We start from the raw sequence: 25,194 nt of genomic DNA on the forward strand, positions 1-25,194 counted from the left end.
CCGACCCCTCACTCGAGTCATCGGATAGTTAGATCCGCAGCATAGCCCTCTACCCTTTGAGCTGACCGAGAAACTCGAAGCAGCAGCCGGCAGTTAGCTTCTACGTGGTTCAGGCAGGGGGGTGAGAGACACGCTTTGCCAGCTGGTTTTACAGCCAATTGTCCTCAGCTTGCCCCTCACCTCCACAGGCTCCTCTGCCACCCTCCAGCCCCTTCCTCTCGCTCTCGGGCTTCTGCAGCCCCCTGCTCCTATTCGTCCTCTGCATTTCACTCAGAGTGCTTCCCCCGCCCTTCCCACGATGCCTGAGTGCCAACAGCAGGAACCCAGGCGCTCGCTTTCAGCCCAGCAACCGGAGGCAGCTAGTCTTGCAGGCCTGGACTAGAGCAGGCTCAGTGCTCGGGGGTTACACATGCTCAGTGCAGACACCATTAGCTGCCAAACGGAAATCTCCACAAACCAAGATTTTTTTCAGAGGCCCCTAACTTCAGAGGCCTAATTTGGAAACGATTTCAGGCGGATGACAAAGGCCCATTTCAAGTTCTTGCTGCAAAAATGGACCTTCTCAACAACAAAATGCTGTGGTGGAGTGTCAGTACCTGTGCTTGGGCTGTCTGTAAGCACTGCCCAGCAAGGGGCACCTTGAAGGCCCCCATGACAGTGACCGAACCGGTTCTACCGGTTAAGGGAAGGGATGGAACAAAGGAAGTGAGTGTTGGGGGAAGTGAGAGTTTCTGGCTGGAATCATGAAGGAGATGGACTAAGGAAGGGGGGCTGGGAGTCTTAAGGGCTGAGGCACCCCATCTCAAGGGGTCTGAGGCATCCTGGTCCAGACTCCTGTAGCCATGTCATGTCTGTGCTGTATCCTGGAGGAGCAATAAACCCTCTCTGTTCTACTGGCTGGCAGAGTCTGTCCTTGCTGCTACGGGGCTGCATGATCAGGGGGAATCCCAACTCGCCGTCACAAATACGTGTCAGCATGTTTTTAAATCGGGGGGGGGGGGGGGGTTACTAGCCTGGTGTAATTGTTATTCTTTGAGACGTGTGGCTCACATCCTATCCCACACCAGATGGTGAGGTGGTCTCCCCCTCCGTGATATCCGCAGGGGTGCCCGTCTAAGGGGCACTGCCATCACCCCCTTCAGTTCCTTCCTGCCAGAACTCAGACAGGGGCAGCGAGACCGCTTGTGGAAAGAACAAGAGCAACACATCTTGAAGAGCACACAGTTATGAGAGGCAGGCAACTGTTTCTGCTTCTTTGTGCCTGCTAGGGATGTTCGCTATAGTGGTGTAGTTGCAGAGTCACGTAACAGCATGAAACCTTATCGGTTACACGACTATTCGATAGTCCCCGGGGGCAGGGCCGGCAGCCAGTGCGATCTGGTCCCACTACCAGGGAGCCCCCTTGCCAGCCTGCACTGTGCCTCTCTCAGAGGCAGCAGCGCCGGGTGGCAGGTGGGAGCCGGTCCGCGAGAGGGGCCAGTTTAAAAACTAGCTCCCTACCCGCGGGGGTCCGAGCTCTCGGTGGATAGAGGCTGCAGCTGCCCTGCCCTTTGCTGCCTCTGATAGAGAGACAGCAAGGAGAGGAGAGGGGAGTGCATGTAGTCATTAGGATTAACCGATAAGTCCAGGCTCATTGGTTAGTCATGTCGTGGACTCCACGCTGACACCCCCAGTGCCCACGTCCGTTCCATGTCAGATAGCTCCCAAGGTGTAGGAAGCAGGCAGGAGTTCATGGACACGCTCTGCCGGAGCCAGAGTGATTGCTGGGGGATGGCAGAGAGGATTGTGAAGTGGCCACTGACCACCACATCTCGACTTTGCAGATATCCTTGACAGGGACGTGTGCCAAGACAGCAGCTGACAACACTTGAGCCCGCGTGAAATGAGCCATCACTATCAATGGAGGCACGGCCTGTGCCGGTTCGTAGCAGATCCAGAACGAAATCCTCTGGGGAGACCCTTCACTCTGCCAACCACGGTAACGGACAACTGAATACATCGGCAGAAGGGCGTTTTGCTCAAGGCCGAATGCCAGGGTGTGCCCGACGTCTTGAGTGTGCAGACGCTTCCCCTCCCTGGAAGCGCATGGCTTCAGAAACAACACCAGAAGGAAGGTATCTGATTGACATGGTCCTTTCCACACCAACTTTGGCAGGGAGGCTGGACGGGAACACAGCCTCACCTCGTCTTTGCAGAACATCATATATAGAGGTTCCAACATTCAAGCCTTAATATCGATGCATACCACTGAGGAAAATAACTTCTTGCACCGGTGCATGGGGTGAGCACGTACTAGGGGTGTACTAGTGTAGTTGATTAACCGATAAGCAAAAGCTCATAGGTTAATGCTACAGAGTACATGCATCCCCCCCCCACCCCCACCCCTTGCCAGTAAATTTTTTAGCAGGCTGGCCAGCGACCCAGCTCAGTCCCAGCTTGCACTGGGTCCTGGACCTACCCCCGCTGTGGCTCTGCATTTCAAGTGTGCTAGGAGCCAGGTGGGCAGGCAGCCCGGCTTAGTTCTGGCTCCAGGAGCTCAGACCCCTCCCTCTTGGACAGGGGCTGCCTGGGGACTATAGAATAGTCGACTACCCAATAAGAATTCATGAGGTTAATCGACTATTCAATGAACCGATATGTAACACCCTAGCATATACACTTACCGTGGAATGGGCACAAGCAAGCACTCAGACAACCGTTTTCCCTTGTTTTCAGAAATGGCTGAGCCATCTTAGCTGAAACTCTAAAACCAATTCGGCTAAGACAGTCACCCACCATAGGAAACTTAAAAGCTGGCAAAGACATAAGCAACTGAGAACAGGGTCTTCCCAGAGAGCCTACTGGACACTTCTCCCGGAATAAAGGGCAGATCCACTACACCAATCGTGAACGCTATTTTGATTCCAAGTGGAAACAGCGCCCCATTTCAAACGGTCTCAAGTGGAGGAGCACACGCACATACAGAGTCATCCTGTTAACACCACGCAAGTCCCCTTCTATGCAGTCAGAGGCAACAGCTTTCAGGGTTGCTACGGGACACAAGGGAGGAACAGTGGTGGGAATAGCCACTGGATCGCAAGCTCCAAGGACCTGCACGTGTCCATTTTTCAATGGAACGTGAACTTGATTCCCTGCTGATGGATGGCTTTCAAGGAGCAGGAGGAGCCTAGGGCTGCTCTGCCGCATTGGTGCGGCATGCCAGCTTCTAGTCTGCCCTTAAGAAAACGTGTGCATGGCGCACTGATTCTGTGCAAACTTCTATGGCAGAGACACTGGCTCTCCGGCAGCGCTCTGCTCTATTGGAGGGAAAAGGCAGCAACAGTACAAAAGAGAAGAGAAGGGCTGGGAGAAAGCCCCACAAAACACAGTTTGTCTACGCGTGGCACAAGAGAGCAGCAAGCCACCGCGTGGCCCTACAGTGCACTGTAAGGTCCCAGGTGGACACTGCTGATGTGCCCTCACGTTCTCTAAGGCGCTTGAAGGCCTTCCCATTTCAAAACAGCAGTATGCCAAAGGATGCTACCAAACTTCCTGTGCACTGTAGCAGCGTCCACAGGGGATGCGACGGTGCAGCAGGCTACAGCACTAGGTTTCCTGCACGCCTGCATCTCATGTAGACAAACTCACATTTTCCATGGAAAAAAGCTTAAATTTGCAAGCCAGGCTATTGGAACACGACTGGGTAATTCAGAAAGCTCTAATTCAGGTCCCCTATGGATTACTGTGGTTAGCATTATTAGTGCTCAACTATGTTTTGCTGGAGGCCAGGAGGAGGAAATCAGAGTTTTCCCCTTCATTTTATTTCATACATGTTAACATACTATTACAAATGCAATTATGATTCTACATTTTCCCCCTTAACCTTCAGCACCATGGCTGCTTTTGTTTCTACTGCTTAAAGCTCTTCTCACTGTTTCCAAGATGGAACTATGCTGCTTTCTAAATACCTCCCCATATTGTTGTAAAAGGGAGAGGCGTTAATTCTTGACCTATGAGACAGAACTATGAGCTTACAATCTGCGGACTACACAGGTCTGTGGAGGTGCCTTATTTTGTGATTTCCTTTAAAGGGATGTTATGTTCATACAAAGGCTTGCCACGGCCTCCCTTTGAAATCAACAGGACTATTCACCAGGACACTACACAAAAGCTATCTTAGGAAAGGACCAAAGAAATGGATTCGATGGCATGTCAACTCCACCTAATCCCCCCAGGCTGAATATGCTTGTCAACCACCTTACAACTGTTAAGGTAACAGTCATTGTGTTTTCCGACAAACAGCATCAGTTTGCACGCAACGTTACCAGGAAAAGCGACGCTACTGATTTTACAGGACCCAAAGATACGTCAGGCTCTTCCAATGCAGGTGCTTGACACAGCCAAGTAGGGACACCAAGGAGTTGGGAGGGATGAGCGGGGAAGGGTGAGGACCACACAGCAACGTGCTGACTTTGACCCTCCATGAGGTGAGCATGACCAGTCCGTTACCAGGATGGTGTTTTTTTGGGAGGCTTTTTGTTTAAGTTAGTGTTTATTGAAAATTATGGAGTCCAATGTGACACTGTGGATACCCTGCAGTGAACCCAGGGCCTCTCACTCCACTGAAATAAAAAACCACCTAACAGGCAAGCTAGACACAAGAAATATTTCACCCATAACTGAAGAACGGCTACCCCAGAAGTAGCACGCAGGAACTGTAACTGCACAAAGCAAAGTTACCCAACGGCCTAGTATGGTGGGCAAAGAACAATGCAGTAATCAGTTCAAACTGCAAGGGTAATTTTTAGCGAGACCGATTGCTCCCGCTGGAATTTGACCAGGGCACCCAGATTAATATGCATTTTCTTACATTCAGGATAGGATTTCCCAGCTTCACTAAGGCGTGTCCGAATCCCTTACCACTTCGGCTCACCTATGCTAGGAAGAACAGGAGTAGATCCAGGAAGACAGTATGTGTTTTGCTTGCTTCGTTGTATAAAATACATCTGAAAGTACATGATATCTGACTGGAGAGTGGGGAACGCCTTTAAGCCAAGCCAATGGTGACACTCAGTGTGAGCACGGGATAGAGTTTGAATTGGAGGATTATAAAGCAGAGAGAGCTGGGAGGATCTCAGAGATACCTGGTTTCTCCCCTGCAATGAACTGGTAACAAGGATGAAAGGAGACATTTTAGTTGCACCGAGTCATTTTGAGGGATGGGAAGAGCTGGTGGCTCATAGGCAAGCACAAACTGGACCAAATTGGAGCAACATGCCCTGAAATTCTGCACAAGGAGTTCTTTGACTCCACCTGTTTTCTCCCTTCTCGTCCGTGAAGGACAATCCATCTGTTGACATAAGCTCTTAAAAACGTAAAAATGAGAGCCCATGGTCTGGAATATCAAGCTGCCATATGGAAAAATCACATTTTGTTGCAGCACCAGGATCCAATATTAGCGGGTATGGCACACGGCCAGCTTACACTGCGTTTTATATCAGCGTTAGCACACAGAGACATGGGAAGTCAGACTGGCGCGCTCTCAGACATTTGGCAGGGCCATTTTCATTTCATTTTACATCCCTGTAAATCTGACGTGCTGAGACAGAGCTGGCCTTGAGGGAGCCGTGAATCACTTGGATAGAGAAGCAAAGGAGATGCAGTATTCAACAAGCACGTTTTACTTCCACAGCTTTTTTAAATACATGGGGTGCTGAATTCTAGTTTACTTGCCAAAATCCAGCTTTATCCACTCCTCTAATCAAGCCTGAGCATTCGGCAGTGGTTGCCAATCATTTATTAGAGAAGCAGTGCCAAAAATATCTTCGGAAAGGACTTCACTAAATCTTCCCGATTTTACATTTGACATGGACATCATTTGGACCAGTTAACATCAAAAGCAAACAGGAGTCTTGGGAAAAAGTTAATTAATGGTCCTGTAAAGTTAGTGTGCCCCAATGATGAAAATCGGGGCTTTAGTGCATATCTTTATCTTCAGATGCATCTGTTCCTTCCTTATTTCCTTACAAGGTAACCCTGGTTTCAGACTAGGATCTCTCACCAATTAAAATTTAGAAGACAGAAACAGTTAACCATTTTTAATAACCCATGCACTACTTTAATCAGTTTAAGTAGTACTTAATGCAAACAGGTTCTGTCTATTAGATAGAGGTTGAACCTCTCTAGTCTGGTATCATCTATGATCCTGCAGGATTTTAGTTTGCTGGATGTCCAGTCAGCATGGGTGTGGCCAAGTGTCCTGCGGTCCTGTAAAGTTTGTTTATAGCCGCCAGTCCTGGCTCCCAGTGTTCTGTGCTGTTCTTTAGCTCTAATTTAGAAGACATTTGAGGTAAGAGCCCAGCAAGCAGCAGAAGTGCTGGTAAGTGCCACTAAGCATAAGCATGGTTTTTATGCGTCCATGTGCCAATGCAATAAAATTGTGTAACAGAACTAATACCGTGTTATGAAATCTCAGAACTGGCATTGATCTACAGATTTGACACTATTACCCTGGGCCTAAACAAAGACCTTAACTGGCTGGTGCATTACAGAGTCAATTTCTCCTACTATTAACATCTGCATTTCCACACAAAGCGATGTATGGGACACATCCAGCCCTCTTAATTAGCCTCATTAACATAGGTCCTACAACTGACAGGTACTTCTGCTGCTCTTTTTTGTTGTTGTTACTTCCACTCCAATTCATCTGATGAAGTAGGTTTTGCCCATGAAAGCGCATAATTCTATATATTTTAGTTTGTCTCTAACGTGTGAAGCAGCATTGCAAGTACGGTACATAAGAACGGCCGTACTGGGTCAGACCAAAGGTCCATCTAGCCCAGTAGCCTGTCTGCCGACAGTGGCCAGCACCAAGTGCGCCGGAGGGGGTGGACCAAAGACAATGATCAAGCGATTTGTCTCCTGCCATCCATCTCCAGTCTCTGACAAAGAGAGGCCAGGGACACCATTCCTACCCTCTAGCTAATAGCCTTTTATGGACCTAACCTCAATTATTTTATTTAGCTTCTCTTTAAACTCCGTTATAGTTGCAGCCTTCACAGCCTCCTCTGGTAAGGAGTTCCACAGGTTGACTATGTGCTGTGTGAAGAAGTATTCACCTAGACCCACTTGCTACAATATTGACCTCCCGTGGTTTAGCAAATTCTCTGGTGCGGCACCCATCAGGTCCCGAGAGTGCTGCACTTGAGAGGTTCCACCTGTTCAAATAACAGATTCAGATCTGTTGAAATTCAGATACGTACCTGCAGTTGCACCAGGCAAGTTCCAATGGACACGAGTTCGTTACCTATATGAACTGACGACATTTCATCGTGCATACACACTGCTTGCGTGATGGAAGCAGAAAGATAAAACCATGAGAATTGCCACAGCCCTGAATATATAGATTTGAAATTTCTAAGAGCTTTCTGTTGGGAAAGAGCAGCCAACCAGCCACAAAGGCAGTCACCACCCCATATACTGTTCTTTGTGTTACAATGCAGCAAAGCCGTTCCTGAGCATGTCAGTGACAGAAGAACATACGAACGGCCAGACTGGGTCAGACTGAAGGTCCATCTAGCCCAGGGTCCTGTCTGCCGACAGTAGCCAATGCCAGGTGCCCCAGAGGGAATGAACAGAACATCAAGATACCCCACAGTTAACCCAGGAAAACAGACTAGGGACACCACTCCTACCCATCCTGGCTAATAGACATTGATGGACCAAACCTCCATGAACGTATCCAGCTGTTTTTTTAACCGTGTTATACTTGGCCTTCAAGCTATCCTCTGGCAAAGAGTTCCACAAAAGCCATTGTTCTCCCCTAGTCCCTTGCTGACACACCCAGCTGTGAATGTAATGCAATGCAATAGTAATAACTGCTCCACACAGAAGGCAACAATAACCACTGTTCCTGCCAGTCTTGCTCAACGTGGGAGCCTGTGTCAATTGGCTCACCAGCTGCTCACTTGCCTAGGATCATTTTTCTGAGCATAAGCAGATCACCACAAATGAGAGACTCGCCACACTTTGGCAAGGGCCATATAAGTACTGGAGAATCAGCAGGTCTGACCACACAATCCTACCTCCATGTTATGCAAATGTCATGTGACAACACAGCTTACAGTCGGAGTTACACTAACAAGGGAGGTGAGCTCAGGTAGTAACGGACAGACAGAGCCATCAACCCTAATGTCTCCCGCTAGTAAAAGGCTAACATGTCCTCTTGCTCAGCACACCCTTTCGTACCTCGTTCACCAGCATCTGGGACAACCCTGGTTTTTAACAGATTGGTAAGCACGGTAAGTAAGAAGTCAGCTTGTCATCACATATCCAGGAGTGGCAGAACATTCCTGAACTGCTACCTCGAGGTATATTTAGAGCTGGATGAGCCAAGAACGGAGGGACAATCAGAAAGCGTGGTCCTGGAAAGCGTCACTGCACAGCCATGGTTCCTTAATTGCTGCTGAGGACGAGAAGCTGGAAGCTTGCACAGGACAATGGACAGACCATTTTGGTGAGAGCAGGTTAAAATGGTAGGTAACAAGTTTTAAAACAACACTACTGAGGGAGTCGATTTGAGAAGAAAAAAAAGATTGAGAGATACATTCCACAGGTATGCCTGGCTATTTTGAACAAGGGCGAAACCCAAACCTGAACACTTATTCTTGTCTCTAGCAAAGCAACTTCTTCTTACAGGCATGTTTCAAAGTGAACATTCTGGATATTTGGAAGAGCCTAATGAATAATACTTAGCACTGTTCCGTGAACCTCAATGCACAAGGATTATTACTACTGTCCACATTTTAGATGGAGAAACTGAAGCACAGGGAGGGGTATGCCTTACCCAAGGTCGTCCAGCAGGCAAATGGCCAACTACAAATAGCACCTCCATTTTCCTGCCTCCTAAATGCAGGGCTCTTGCCCCAAGGCAAGTGCTCCCTTTTTAGGAATCAAAGGAAATACAACTTTTCGCCCCCAAACCAAACACATTTTGAACTCAAAGAACGTGTCAGCATTTGCAAGGAGGTAGGATTTTAAATTTGGTAGCGGGACTGTAATAAAACGAACACTGGGTTTAAATAACCTTTTCACATAGAAGTGAGGCAGTTATAGGCTTTTAAGTTTTATTGTTGAGGGCTTTCTTAAAGTGAATTAGTGTTAGTATATTCTACTTGCTGGCTGAACATCAAAGTTCATTCATTTCCCTCATTTATGGCACTCAGATCAAAGGGTTAATAATGAAGAGCAGATGAGTTAATTTTGATCCTTTACATGGCACAAAAGGTAAACGAGAAAATCCAGAGAATATAGAAAGACTGTCAGAGTTCACAATGCAGTCTGTGTATGTTTAGAAAAATCGACTTGCATCTAGGTGTCTGATTGTGTCAGTAAATACAGGTGGGATGCTATTTAGCTGCCAAAAAGACAAAACCAGCAGCAGGGGATACAGTAATTTGCACTTTGGGAATTGGCTTCAAGCCAACTCTTGCGGTACAGAATTCAGCCTATTTTTTCTCTGCATGGCAACTCAGCATCATGTTCAAACTAATGCAACCAGGGCCTTTTTGATGGGCACTTTTATGAACTGAGAATTAATCATTCAAACCAACATTGCAGCCTGCAGTGCCAAGCTAAGGCTGCTTGTTACCATCCAGAGTCAGCAAAGCTTCTCGGGTAACACACAATTACAGATTCCAGCTGGTATGAGCTACAGTTTGATTTAGCAGGGTTCAAGTGGCTCCAATAAAATGCATCACTTAAAGAACTAAGTCCAAATACACTGGGAAGATTCTGCATTTGGTGGTACAGGAGACATTGCTACAGCTAAAATGCAATCATGTGGCTTGGCGCTGGGGAGTGTTTTGGGGCTGTGTGTTGTAACAGTAACATTTTTAAGATCCACAGGCCCAAATGATGCTCTCACCCTAGCATGTACATTCTAGAGTCACTATAGTGGAGTCACTGCAAATGATAGCAGCATTTGGCCTGGAGTACTCAAACTTTTGAACAGTTTTTTAGCAGACTTTGGTGCAGCAGCAAATTGTACTGTGACACAGACCCATGAAGGTAACAAACAGTATTTACCCTTAGGGAGAGGAGCAATACTCATGTGATTTTATGTTAAGACAAACTCTATCATTACACCTTGAAATCCTGCATCTATCAGACAAGGACAAATAACTGTCAGCTAGTTCAGTGGTCTGCTTTGAATCACGATGTCTCAATTAGGACATGCATTCCTGTCCAGTTTCCCTCTTTGGTTTTCCCGCTTTGGTCCTTCAACACTTCATGAAGAGTGAAAAAAAATCATCAGTTTCCTTTTGTGTCAAGCACCTACCAGGGAACTTGCTAACAAAGGGAAATTGACAAGCATCACATGATCTTAGTTTTGTTTAGCAACCAGCTCCAGTGATCACTGGATGTGGGCCTTTGGGTTCGTTTGTAGGGTGGCACCTAGATCTCATGATTTGTGCTGCATGGAAGTCAGATCTGGCAGTAGCCAATGACATAGAATCATAGAATACTAGGACTGGAAGGGACCTCGAGATGTCATCGAGTCCAGTCCCCTGCCCTCATGGCAGGACCAAATACTGTCTAGACCATCCCTGATAGTTAAGAGCAGGTTAGATAAACGTCTATCTCCAGAGATGGGGATTCCACAACCTCCCTGGGCAATTTATTCCAGTGTTTGACCACCCTGACAGTTAGGAACTTTTCCCTAATCTCCAACCTAAACCTCCCTTGCTGCAGTTTAAACCCAATGCTTCTTGTTCTATCCCCAGAGGCCAAGATGAACAAGTTTTCTCCCTCCTCCTTGTGACACCCTTTTAGATACCTGAAAACGGCTCTCATGTCCCCCCTCAGTCTTCTCTTTTCTAAACTAAACAAACCTAATTCCTTCAGCCTTCCCTCATAGCTCATGTTCTCTAGACCTTTCATCATTCTCGTTGCTCTTCTCTGGACCCTCTCCAATTTCTGCACATCTTTCTTGAAATGCGGTGTCCAGTTCTGGGCACAATACTCCAGTTGAGGCCTAACCAGCGCAGAGTAGATCGGAAGAATGACTTCTCGTGTCTTACTCACAACACACCTGCATACATGCCATGTATGACAGTGAAATAGTGTGCATATTTTACATTTCTACAGCACACACATACACACAAGTGCAGCATCTAAGTTAACTTTTTTTCCCTTCTTCAGTAACAGAGAAACATTTATTCTGTCCTAAGTACATGGCTGCATTAGCACATTAGTCACTAGTACAGTAAACCCATTACGGGACATTAAATCACAATGCCAATGGTACCCACTTTGATGCTGGCTCCCCGCACTGCAACTTGTGCAGCTGTCATCCGTTAGCATCCCGCTGAAAGCAACGGAATGTCAGAATGTCCCGACACGTTCAACAGTCCAGCAGCTGCACGCTGCCTAGACATGCTCGGAGGCCCAGAGATTCTAAAGTGTGCACACGGGAGACTGGATGTAGATCCCTGTCCCACGAGGTGTGTAAGGTTTGAGACACATCACTTGGCTCTTTGATGGCGCTTTTACCCAGAGAGCTCAACAGGCTGCACAAAAGAGCACAAGTACGATCAACCCCATGTTACCCTAAGGAAAGAGGCACAGAGGCGAAGACACAGGTAAGCGGCAGAGCGGGCAATTGAACCCAGCACTCCTGAATCACACCCTAGAACGGTCAACTGGAACTCTTCAGAAAAATGGAGTCAAATGGCTGACAACAACGAAGTGGTTAACAGCCCCTGTATAGGGCGTGTATTCAAAAAATGCATGTGTCACGGGGATATTAGATTTATTCAGAGATGCCTCTTGAGACAACGTTGCGACCCACCCTGTGCGTGAGCAGTGATCTTAAACCATTGCTTCTCTTTGGACAGAGCGTTTTGGAATGGGCATGTTGTCTTGGAAAGACGAGTCCAGAGTAAAAACTGAGCTATCTTCTCTAAAAGCTAGAGCACAGCCCAGTCGTGCCTCCCACCCCACCAAGTGAGAGCACATAATGACATTGCCACTAAGGCCTAAAGCGAGCCCAGGGAAGGACCAGCTCTTTTCCTGCCTCCTCCGAACATTGCTCTTGAGATCTGAGACACTGCCTCTGCTACCAGCACCCTCAGCCAGCCCCGGAGCAGCTTCTCTGTGTTCCTTTGCAGCCATGAAGGACTAAGGGGATACAGGGGACACCAGAACAAATCTTCGGCCATTCTGTTGTGGTGCAAAAATAGTTGAGAACCTCTAGTATAAGGTTAGAAAATTTTAAATGAAACTATGAATTTAATCTTTCACAGTAGCTTCTCCCAGCCTTCACACTGCCACTATGCCCCCCCAAAATCATACGCCTTATACAGTAAAACTCTGATGGTCCAGCACTCCTGATGGTCCGGCACCATCAGGAACCTGGAAGTGCTCCGGGCAGCGGGACCATTAGAGCTGCTCTGCCCCCAGCTTCCTCGATTCAGCCGCTGCTGCTACTGACCAGCGGCTGATTCCAGGTAGGTCCCGTAGCGCTGCCCCTCGGGGCTGCGGGACCAAACCAGCAGCACCCCAGCTCTCCCCGATTCAGCCACTGCTGCTACTGACCAGTGGCTGACTCCAGGAAGCCCGAGGCAGAGCTGCTCTGCCTCGGGCTTCCTGGAGTCAGCCGCTGGTCAGTATCAGCAGCAGCTGACTTGGGGACACCTGGGGCAGAGAAGCTGGGGTGCTGCCGGGTTGGTCCAGTAGCGCCGAGGAGCGGTGCTGTGGGACCAACCTGGCAGCACCCCAGCTGCTCTGCCCCAGGCGTCCCCAAGAGCACCTGGGGTGCTGCCGGATTAGTCTCACAGCGCCAAGGGTCGGTGCTACCGGACCAACCAAGCAGCACTCCAGCTGCTCTGCCCCAGGCATCCCCAAGAGCACCTGGGGTGCTGCCGGATTAGTCTCACAGCGCCAAGGGTCAGTGCTACCGGACCAACCAAGCAGCACTCCAGCTGCTCTGCTGCAGGTGTCCCCGATTCAGCCGCTGCTGAAACTGACCAGCAGCAGCTGAATCAGGGACGCCTGGGGCAGAGCTGGACTATCAGAAGGTGGGGCTATGAGGAGTCTGGGGTGGCATCCACCCACCGCAGACCCCTCAGTCTCCCCCCTTCCGAAAGTCCGACATATCTGATAATCTGGCACTCCCTGGGTCCTAAAGGTGCCGGATTATCGGAAGTTTACTGTACAACCTTCCTAAAATTGTCTATTTTTCCTAGACATGCTGACATGTCCTTGAATGGGGGAAATGCAATTGTATATAAACAAGAGAATAAATAATGCGCTACAAACTGCACACACGAGTTTGCTCAAAATCTGTGTGAATATACATTTCTCACATGCCTTGCAGGCCCTGCTGCTTCCCATTGTTGCAGTTTTATGGGAAATCTCACAATATTTGGTGTTTTTAACAACCCAGCCCCTGGAGTCACATCGTTACCGGAGAACCTCCGTTTGCATGTTTAAAAAGTCTTCAGCCCTTACGATTGTGCAGAAAACCTGGAAATGTGACCTGAGTGACCCCCTAGGGCTCAGACAGGGTGACACAGAAAGTGAACCCAGAAGAATAATTTTTAAAAATCTCACTTAAGGCACTGAAATTTTTGGAGGACACGGGGGGGGGGGGGGGGGGGGGTAGGGGGGAGGCTGGCTCATGATCTTTGAATGCTCACGGTTGCCAAGAGTGCCAAGAGCGTTTTCCATTTATGGAAAGTGATATGAGAGTGCTCTGGCTAACGGAAGAAAACCCTTCCATGTCTATGGCCAGCCTGCACAGTGCATTTCTGCATACTTCCAGCTCAGTCTATTTTTGACCCAGGGCTGGCTATTTTAATGACTTTATGGGGGCGGGGGGGGGGGGGGCACTATGAAGTACAACACACAAGGAATAAAGCTCCCAGAGAAGGTTCCTCGAAAGGCATGTTAAACCAGATCTAGTATCCTCCATTCCAAGGGCTCCCACGATATGGTCCACTCACAGCCAACTATGCCCGCTCTGATTATCAACTCTTAAGAAAAACCTTTTGCCACCTTTGTCTTTTCTCTAAGACGGGGCGGGAAATAATTTTTGTCCTGAGGCCACTTCAAACATTTCTGAAGTGCCCTCGAGCCACCCTAAACAGGAATGGGCGGGGCTATCCCACTCCCAGACCATGATCCATCTGGGGGTGGCCGAGCCCCTTTGCCCCCCCTCCCCCTTTCCCACTAGGCACCCATGCTCTGGAAGAAACTCTGCACGCTCCCCCCACAGGGCCTCGAGACAGGGGAGCACATGAAGCCTCCTCCCACCCTGCGAGGAACCTGTGGCACTCTGAAGTGCCACGGGCTCCTCACAGGGCTGGGGCAGGGTGAAGGAAGCGTCACGCAGCTCCCCTGCCCCCAGGCCCTGATTGGCCTGGGGGCACGCAAAGCCCCCTCCGCTCTCCCCCCTGCCCTGCGAGCAGCATGTGGTGCTTCAAAGTGCCCCGCGCTCCTGGCAGGGCAGGGCAGTGAAGGTTTCAGGCACTCCCCCTCCCCCAGACTCAAACTGGCCTGTGGGCAGGGGAGCAGCAGGGCCGCTGCAGGCTGGATCCGGCCCATGGAGGCCCTTTTGCCCACCCCTGCACTAAGATGTGTTTAATCCCTTAGCGCTCTGAAAACGAGTGTCTTGTCTTCAGTGGTCTGGACACAGGGCAGAAAACATTAGCGGAGTTTAAATGTATTTGTCTGATCAATATACGTAGTACTAGAACATCAACAGCTCCTCAAAGCAACAGGGATGAAAGGAGCATTCACTGAATCAGGTTTGGAGAAAACAGAAAGGAAAGGGGTGTAAAGCCACCGGACCCAGAAACGCATCAGACAATGCTTCACATTTCTACCATGCCTTCCATGCAAAGTTCTCACGGCAATTCTCTAACATCAATGAATTCAGACCACCCCCGTTCCCCCCGGGAGGTGGGTGATAATCCCTTTTTATATACGGGGAAACACGCACTAAAGCTAAGTGGCTTGGCCAAAGTCACTATTATAAATACAACCCAGAACTCCTTTGCTCCCCGTCCTTGTTAACCACAAGACCAGCCTATGTCTTGTCTATCCTCCTTATCCTTGCCAGCATGAAGAGACACCACAGTTGTTGCCTTTGGCAGACCCCCTTCGTGTGATGCAGAAAAGGCATACATACAAGCACATGCACGTATGTGTACGTTAATAGACAGAAAAAGCAAGCAATACCTTATAAGCATTTGGTGTACCCTCTATGCTTCCATCTTGACACACTAATGGATCCTGGGGGGAAAAAGAAAGGTGGGGGGATTTTTTTTCTAAAAACATCTTGGTTCAGATTCTATACACAAAACTCATTGGAAGGCCGTGGCCTGTTACCGAGGAGATATTCTGGAGCACAGAGTTGGGGTGAGTTTTTAACAACATGGGTATGTAAGTTCAAGAGCCCACACATGAAGATTTTGGGCACTATAGTATTTACTCTGACCGCAATGAGCTAGGAGTTATATGGGGGGAGGGAGTGTGAAAGGGGGAAGACAGAACTTTCTTAGCAGCTGGCCAAAGACTCTAGACCTCCCTTCAGGAGGAGACAAGAAAGTCCACAGATCTTATGCCCACAGAACTAAATGTGCCACCAACTTACAACCGAACCTTCCCTCGTCGGCAGCAGCTACAACAGCAAAGGACAAAGGCGAAAGAAAAGCTTGCACACTTTCAGCAACCGTCTAGTGAGAAGGAAGCAATCTATCCCCCTTGATGTATTCTCTAGTTTCAGTGACTGGGAAGGGGCTCAGATATCATGAGGCTAGGAACAGATGAGAGACCCTGCTGTTTATGGGTATACCGCAGTATGTGGTTATTTATCCAGCGCCCATGTTTCAAAGAGATAACAGTCCCTCCTTCCACTTTTTACAACCCAAATTTAATCATTAACAGAACAGCGACAGCCACAAAGATAATGGCGCTAACAGGAATGGAAGATGGTGTAAGTTTCAGTGCAAAGTTCTCCTGGCTACTTTTGCCCATGGCTCGCATTTCCTGTGTGGGTGATTTTAAATGGATGGGTGACCAGCAGAAGTTGATATTTCTGTTTGGCTTGCTTAGGAAGAGTTGAGATAATAGTGATAGAAATGTAGCCATGTTAGTCTGGTGTAGCTGAAACAAAAAACAGGACTATGTAGCGCTTTAAAGATTAAACAAGATGGTTTATTAGGTGATGAGCTTTCGTGGGCCAGATCCACTTCCTCAGATCAAATAGTGGGTCTGGCCCACAAAAGCTCATCACCTAATAAACCGTCTTGTTAGTCTTTAAAGTGCTACATAGTCCTGTTTTTTGTTTGAGGTAACAGGTGAGAGCAGGAAATGGGAGGTGGTATTGAGACAACATAGTGGAGAAGGGAAGCAGCAGAGCTGAAAGACTGAAGGCCAGGAAAGCGCTAATCAGTACTGGCAAGTTTTCATGACAAAGGGTGTGTCACTGGGATATTCACATTGTTGTTGCTATCCAGCATAAACGTTTAGATGTGCCACATGACTGCCAAATCAAGGCTTACACGGGTGTAACTTACCCTTGCTCTAAACCAATGCAATGTCATATACCCACCATTTCAGCGTGTCTTTATTGGAGAATTTGCACTGGGATAACTAGTCCAAGACAGGTATCCCCAGTGTAGACGTGACCTAAATCACGAAATAGTTGGTGGTGGAGATGGAAGAAATACCTATACTGAGTCAGAGGTGTTTGAAGAATCCAAGGTGAAATAAGATGCCCAGTTTTGCTTTGATCACAACATAAATGTGTTAACCTGGTCTGTGTATCTAATGCAAGCTTCCTGTGTTTGCACTGCAGCACAGTATCTGCACTTGCTGTCTCACAGACTCATGAGAGGACAGGGTCTGGACTTGGAGACACATGCACCAGAATCAGGGAAATACATTTTACAGTGTCTTACTGTAGGAAGAACTAGGAGGAAGGATGACTGGCCAGACCCACTGCCCAGATACAATTAGTGGATTCCGGGTGCACTTCAAAGCATAGCACGCAGAACCAATCAGGTAGACAAATATGCACCCACCTACGGAATGAAACATCTGCTGGGATACTGACGAAGTATTAGTCATATTGCATGTGGACACAAACCAAATTCAACACTAAACAATCCTACGTGGTTACAGATTTAATCTGTAGCACAGAAAAGAAGGGGGGAGGAGGAGGAACATGCAGCGCAGAACAGTGTTTTGTTTGTTTAAACCACTGAAAATAAAGATGCATAGCTGAAAACTTCTCAGAGCTTCCTGCAGTGGGATCTCGGATTCTTCCGGAGAACCATTCATGGCGCCTGTGCCTCCAGCATGAGCCTTTTCTGCACAAGGTGTAAGCCAGCTGCTCTGCTTGTGAGAGCTAGAATTGACTGGCATTTTGGAAAGACATGCCGCAGCTATTCTTAGCACCGGCCCTCTTCGGAAATGAAGACTGAGGCAAGGAGGAAAAGAGTCTCTTGTTCAATTGAGCACATTAGGGGGAATTATTAAACACTGACAAGTGGTTTAATCACAAAGGAGAACCCAACCCGACAATCGTTTTAATCAATATGAAATATTTTAGCTGTGTACAGAAGGCCTTAAGTGAACTCTCTCTCAGTGCTCTTCCCCCCAACTCTTCCTTGTTGTTGGTTTCACCCATTTCTTGTCTTCTGTTAAATTTGATCATGTTTTCACTCTGTTGAGACAGCACTGAACACGACATGGCTCTGACCCAGTGCAACTGGAACAAGGAGTATTTTGCAGCAGTGCACGTAGCAAAGCAGTTTTTAAATTTCTGATAAGGTGGTAGTTATACTGCAAGTTATATTTTATAGATGACAATTTTAAATGATTATGTATGGACCAAAATATACTTGAACCTACCATCCTGTTGCCAGGAAATGAGAATCAGCACAAGCCACTTGTGTTTTGTTTCACACCTACAGACTAATATTGCGCCGCCCAGTGGCTCCCTCTCTTTGCTGCAAGCTACAAACATTAATCCCCAGTCCTCAGAGGGTGAAGGGACTTGCTGCACAGGTCCCAGGCTTGACATACCAAAATGATAATTAAAAACTTCTTCATCTTGGTTAATTGCAGCTGGCTTTGGAACATGCAGAGTGGATTGAACTCAGTGCTCATCAAACAGAATCAAATCAGAAAGAAATCTCAAGCTGCAAGATGTACAATTAATTTTAACTTCATTATTTTTAATGTCAGTGCATTTTTCTTTTAATATAGAAACTTGCTTAGTATTTATTTGTATTGCCCTAGCGCCTAGGAACCCTAGACCTGCATCAAGACTCTACCGTGCGAGGTGCTGTACAAACAGAAGACAGACAGTCCCTGTCTCGAGGAGCTTACAATCTACATAAAAGACAAACAGCGGATAGATTCAAGCAGATCAACATGGGAGTACAAGGAAAGGAGACAATATTGGTCAGGATAATAGGTAGTGGTCTCTGCATGCCAGCAGCCTAATTATTGTCACTTTTTTGATAGGCTTCATGGCAAAGGAGAGTTCTGAGGAGGATGGCGCTCGCTTTGCAGGAACTTCTCCCAAAAGTGAGGGGCAGCAGAGGAGAAAGCACAAAGGTGCGTGTTTGAAAAACGTAACAAGATGGCAATGGAAGCTAGCACCATGGGGCTATCAGAGGGGGAGTTAATCTTTCAATACTGAATGAGAAATGATAGGCTGTGGATGACCTTGGAAGTTAAGACAAGCAGCTTATATTTGATACTACAGAAAAGTGGGAGCCAGAGGTGACATGGTCAAAGCAGTGGGCTAGGAAAATGGTTTTTGCAGCAGCGTGCGGAATGGATATTAGCAGAGCAAGACTGCCTTAGTCAAAGGCTAGAGAGAAGGATGTTGTAGTAAACAAAAGAAGAGAATCAGAGATGTAGTAAAAACTGTATCACAGGCTGTTCCTTGACTGGATTCCTCCTGCCTAGAAGGAAAATGGTGTGCATGCTCACACCAGGCTGCACAATCCATCAGTAATACGCAATATTAACAATTAAAAAGGCGTACTCTGACCATATTCAATTCCTTAATCTTGGATCAGTGGGTGATATGTTAAACGAAAATGCTGTGGAGCTAACAGCACTAGCTGGTCCCGAGGATCAAGAGAGGCAAAGACGACGGTGATCAGGAATCCCAGAGCAGGAAACAGTAGCAGAAAGGTGGTCAGGATAGTAAATGAAGAGGGGCTGAAATGAGACTAGCATGCCAGGTAGAGAGCAGGTCAACATGGTCAACTGAAAGGGAGGAATTGGGAGTGTCAAATACATCAAGAAATTCAAAAGGGGAATCCTACGCCTGTTTTCCGCCTTCTAGACGCATAAACCATAAAATATATTAATATAGAGGCTGGCAATAAAGGGGTTGTATATTAAACCCAGACTTAACATACCTAAGATTTTATTATTTATAATATAAAAAAGTTAGGTGTTTTAACACTGCTACTTGCCTGAGATTCATCTTTTAAAATAGAAATGAAATCCACCCGTGATCCCCACTTCTTAAAATAAAGGAGGTGGAAGCAACACAGTAGACTTCAAAATCCTTTTGAAAGATGAATTGAGGTAATGAAATAACCATGCTTTGATGCATCTACTGCACTGCTCACCCAAGGAGAAAGCACTTAAATTAATATGTAAGTTACGCAGAAGTTTGCTTCATCCACCTTTCGGGGCTCTGGGTTTATTAACCACCAAGAGTAGAGGTATAATCTGGGCCAAAAGAATCAAAGAGGAGAAAAAAACCATTGCTGAAGACCATCTGTCATCAACACCGCATACATTACTGCCAGTATTCCAGAATCGTGCTTCCTCATATTTGCCATATGACATATGGCAGTGATGTCATGTCACAGGCTAATCAGCCCCAGGACTGGAGTAATACTACTCCTCAGCAGGAAGTGCTTTGATTTCTAGCTTCAAGGGGTAGCCGAGTTAGTCTGTAACTGGAAAAACTTAAACAACAAATAGTCTAGTAGCACCTTAAAGACTAACAAAACATGTAGATGGTATCATGAGCTTTCGTGGGCACAACCCGCTTCTTCAGATGACTGAGTATTAAAAGTCCAGATCCAAGAATAAATAAGGAAGCGGGGGGGGGAAGGGAGGGGAAGAAAAAAAAAAAGAGGGAATAGATTGTTCAAGTAGTTACAAGAGGCTGATAAGAACAATTAGCACCTCCATTGTATGGTTGGTGGGTTAAGTCATTAGGATGTGGAAGATAGCCAGATATCCCTATTAATTCCATTCTGATAACTTCATTTACAAGTTTAATTCTTAAGCTCCAACCCTTCCCTGTGTATTTGGTTTGTGGAATTGCCCTGAAAGCACCTGGTAACTTGGAGATCCATTAATGAGTGCCCTGGCAGGTTAAAGTGTTCTCCCAACAAGCTTGTGTGTGTTGCCTTTTCGGATGTCTGATTTGTGTCCATTAATTCTTGCCTGTAGAGACTGTCAAGTTTGGCATTGTTACTAGACTATTCGTGGTTTGATTTCTAGGTTAGGAAGAGCCTGAATGGTTTCTGAAATTTGAGCCTAGTTCCCAACCTAAAAGGTACAAAACTAGAGGAAGCAGGAACGTGTCTACTTCTGAAAACTTGTTAATGAATGGGGACAACCTGCCACCTAAGAAACAGCCAGACAGAATTCAGTTTGAGTATTTGCAAACACACCACAAAAAGGGAAGCCTGTAAAAGGAAAGTCTAGTACAGACAAGAAGGCATGTCTGTAAAGGGAAAAAAAGCAAACACTTGCTAGTGACTAAACTGTACATTGCCATAAAATGGAATGTGGGTTAAGGTTAGCCAAGACAGTATGTGGCAAAGATCCAAGGAGTATTTGACTGCAACAAGTTTCACACCTGAGAGCAATTGACTTACCTGACTTAGCTAGCTGTAAACAGGTTTTTCTGGCCAATACTCAAGAGTATATAGACGGCTCAAGTAAGCGTTTAAGAACTCTAGCTACCTTTATAAGGATGCACATTCCTTCAACTGAAGGAGCAGTCAGACCTTTCCAGATGCTCAGAATGCTTCCCTCTGGCAACGAGTATCGCTTTGGTCTTCTCCACACTGAGCACCCAACTCCATATCTGTCAGATACAGAGCAAGGGAACATCTGTCTGGGTCCAATGACAGGAGATGTTGCGCTGAGTGTCATCAGTATATATTGATGACACTGGATCCCACAGCCCCATGCAAGGTCTCTCTCAGATTTCACATACCTACAACTAAATGGGTACTAAAAATGAACTTCATGGCACGCCTCAAAAGTCCTGGGAGAGGAAGGGTAAGTAGTTGCCTATATAAATACTATACCAAATGCACAGCGCCCATTTGCCAGCACTTGTGAAATTTACATCCTTGCAATTACAACATTCAGTTCCTTAGGAGAGTGCAATGTCACGTTTTAGACGGGTGACAGATATTGCCTGTTTTGCACTAGATGCGTAAGGGTTTTAAATATACTGAAGTGAATTCTAACTCTGACAATGAAATGAATGAACTCTAGAAGGTTTCCTCCCATTATGTCTAATAATCATGACTAAACAGAATCTACTAAGACAACAAACAGTTTGATTTAATTTTGATTAATTTACGAAAAGTAGGTGATTAAATCCATCAGCAGTTGTATCACTCTTCTGTGCTCTCTCATGTACACTGGCAAACCTAATTTTCTATGAAACAAGCATCAGACCCGATTCGTTTAAACTGAAATCAGTATTAGCAACGCTATTACAACGAATGAAAAATGTGTAGATTGTAAGTTCATAAACTAAAATGTACACCATCTTTTATAACTGCAGCCTTTCATAAAGGTACATGTAGAATAATGATAAGCCCCCTAGCTCAGCACTTATTATGCACCTTGACGTCAGTGAGAGACTGAAGCAGAGTAAGCTGAAACATGCTACAAAGTCTTTAATTTTATAGCAAAGTCCTGCACAGTAGGAAAGAGTCTAATTTGGTGATCTCAGTGCATAAAATGTTGAAAGTTTCATTAAAACACAACCTGAAACCTAGTCAATTTCACAATGCAAATTAATAGCAGTTTCAGGTTATCGGAGTGTGCCGATCAGGTTTTTGTGGCTTTACAAACACATTGTGCTATTTTTTTTTAAAAGGTTGGGGGATTGCTTTTTTGGGGGAGAGTTTACTCCTGTGGATGCATGAAAGGCCCACACTAACAGAAAAAAAAATCAGATTATGCATGTGCAACAGTGAAACTGACAATTCACAAACTTTTGCCAAATGCACAAAAAAATCAGAAGTCAGAGAAACTTAAAAAAGTCGGCTCCCCCCAGCACCAACTCCACAGTGCTTCTGTGAAGCAGCCTTTGTCCGTGGTTAGCCTGGGCCCGCTGTGGACAGGGGAGCTCTGAAGGTCCACAGACAGGGGTTGCTGCCAGACCAGCCTCTTCATAGCAGCCTCCCTGATAAAGGCAGCGGGGGGGGGGGGGGGGCGGCGAAGCAGGCGGCATCAAAAAGCTGGTGCTGGGGGGAACTGCAGCACCAGCTCCTGCCTGTCCATGAACTGGTGCACACAGAGCCAAAAGCTGGCTCCCCACGTGTATTGGCTCCTGCCTGCCCCCTCACCCTCTGCGCTGCTGCCTCTCTATCAGAGGCAGCAGCGCGCATGGGTGTGTGTGGGGGGAGAGGGGCGGGGGGTAAGGACAATCCAGTGCTCGTGAGGAACCTGCTTAAAGCCAGTTCTTCACGGGCACTGGCTCACTTCACCTCCACCCTGCTGCCTGACACACAGACTACACGTTGACATCCCTGGTCTTTATTAACATCCTTTTAAGTTTAGATGGAAAGTTTGCTTTTGGTTTGGATGCAACTGTTTCCTTGTGTTGTTTGCTGGCAACCTACACAGCAGGACTGGAATAGTACAGATAAACAAGAAAACGAAATTGACCAGAAGCAGATTACACACAAAAGACAAGCTGACCAGACTTACTTTCTCCTGGCTGAGTTAAATGCAACTATGTAACAGGTTGGTGAAAGAGCATAATTTTGAATTTCTTTCACTTTCAAAAATCAAGAGCATTCATAAAGGAAATTAATGTATAGAATATGTAATCCTTTTGTCAATCTCACTAACTATTTTAAAGGGAGATGGTGTGAAAATGGAGTGGCGTAAGGAGGTAGCTAAGTCACACAGGAAACTCACTGCATGTTGCATTGAAAATGTACTCAATGGCCTTTCTATATATACATGCAAAGAAGCATCAGTAACGACAGGATGTGCATCTCATCTATTTTAAGCGACATGATGGCTGCTTATGCCAAGAATGTCTTGATATTCCATGAAATCCAATGGAAGGCAAATGCAGCCAATAGGATACAGAACCAATAGCAAAATAGATATATGGCCTGATGGATTCCTTTGACAATTTGTCCAACTAACTGCTCCATTGCTGAGCCACTGCATACCAAGTTCTCGTTATTTTTGTGGTGGTGTTTTTCCCCCCAAGGGAGTAAACATTTGTAAATGAAGTAATTATCATAGAATGCTGAAAGCTAAAATACTTGGAGAAAAGCAACGCATGGATTTTATTAACCCATGGGAGACTGGTTCCTTCCCAGGTGGTATCACCTAGAAACTACGTTTTCAAGGGCTTTTTGTACACACGGCTGAGGAAAGTGTCTCATTGCAGAACTGAAGTGGGACAAGGCTACTCCTACTTCGAGCAGAGCTCCCCATGGCAGGAACATCATCTCTCTTTTTGTATGGTGCCTAGAACCAGGGCTGATCCTGGATGTCTTTGGGTGTTCCGGTAATATAAGCAAAGAAACTAGCAGTGAACGTCACCTTGTGCTTTTAATGTATTATCTGTGGGCTTGTGACTTGAGTTCTGTACGGACATCTGGCAAGGAGTAACTAGTAATGCATGACCATGGGAGCTAGCCAGACAGCTAGCGGGGGAAGACCAGCAACACTAGGTAGAGGAAGGAAATAATCTGAACAGGAGGTTGGGCTGGGACTTTTCAGGATTGTGAGAGGGGGAGAAAGATGAAAGTTGATCAGTTTGTTGGGTTTTCAAAGAGCTTCTGAGTGCTGAGTAGTCCTGAAAACGGAGCCCCTAAAGGGGGAGAAAATCAACAGCACCAACAAGCCTCGGGTTGCTGCAAGCACCTCCATGGTTGACTGAGCTACAATCATGTTGGAGCTGTGTTGTGTCTCTGCAATTGGCTGTTCTAGCACTGGATTCAATGGAGCGTGCATACAGGACGGAATCAACAGTACTGCCTGAGGAGCGGGAACGGGGCAGTGCCCAACGCTAGCCACGCTGCACTGCACTCCACAGGCTTGGCCTTTTGCGGAGTTGGGGAAACACCCCCTCTCAGTCAGCTGCTTCTTAGGTTTCTCCCTCCGCACCAGAGAACAGTGCTGTCTCTCTGACAGTCAGAGCAGCAATCCTCTCTGATGCTGAAGTATTCAGTCTGATCATCACGGCTCTGAAGAGCATCTGAATACTTCTTTCCTCAACAGGAGCTCCCATCTGGCCTCCCCGTTCTTCATCATATGAGGCTCGATTCCAGATGTGACCCCCTCACCCAAGTACTTCAGGCAAGAGGCATGTGAGAAGCAGAGGGGCGGATGAAAATTCACTACGAAGGCAGAATCTTCAACTAAACTATGTACAGGAACTATTTACTGTCCAAATGAAAAACAAACAACTAGTGACAAAAGAAAATGTATAATTTATTATGCCTGGTTCCCTTCATTGAATGGCCACTTTTTTTAATTTGCACAGTCTGGAGACACATGGGAATAGGATTGTCGGTACTGCACCTGCAATGAGGCGATACAATCTCTCTTGTTCACCCCACTCTTGTGTAAAGACTGCCAGTCAACTGCACTAAAGGAGGAGTTGATCCTAAAGCAAGACTGCTTTCAGAAGATCTGTGCTACCTAGACACAGCGTGGGATAAGAGATCAGCGACACTCATTTGTCTACTTCAAGTATCCTCATAGCTCCAAAGAGGCGAATGAACCTGGACCTCTTTTGGGACATCCGCTTGCGAAGCTTCCAGTAACTCTGTCCCCTCTCAGGCTTCCGGGGGAAGCTGGGTATCTTGGCATGTTTGACCTCCATGATTTGGAGCTCCAGCAGCTCCCAGCACAGAGCTTGCAGTATGCATCCCCCCCTCT

The 25,194-nt window shown here is 46.7% G+C and overlaps 1 protein-coding gene across 4 annotated transcripts in view; it reads right to left on the reverse strand.

Moving 5' to 3' along the window:
- Positions 1 to 25,194, reverse strand: part of SETD2 (SET domain containing 2, histone lysine methyltransferase) — a 134,576-nt gene that overhangs the window by 6,530 nt on the left and 102,852 nt on the right. For 3 of the 4 annotated variants that reach the window (XM_075922983.2, XM_075922982.2, XM_075922984.2), the window contains exon 19: positions 15,223 to 15,276. The exons of the other annotated variant lie outside the window; for it this stretch is intronic. In XM_075922983.2, the coding sequence (XP_075779098.2) occupies positions 15,223 to 15,276 (54 nt within the window). The remainder of the gene's footprint in view (positions 1 to 15,222; positions 15,277 to 25,194) is intronic. 4 annotated transcript variants of the gene reach the window in all.

This window comes from Pelodiscus sinensis, chromosome 2, assembly GCF_052426305.1.
Source record: "Pelodiscus sinensis isolate ZL-2025 chromosome 2, ASM5242630v1, whole genome shotgun sequence".
Lineage (NCBI taxonomy): Eukaryota > Metazoa > Chordata > Testudines > Trionychidae > Pelodiscus > Pelodiscus sinensis.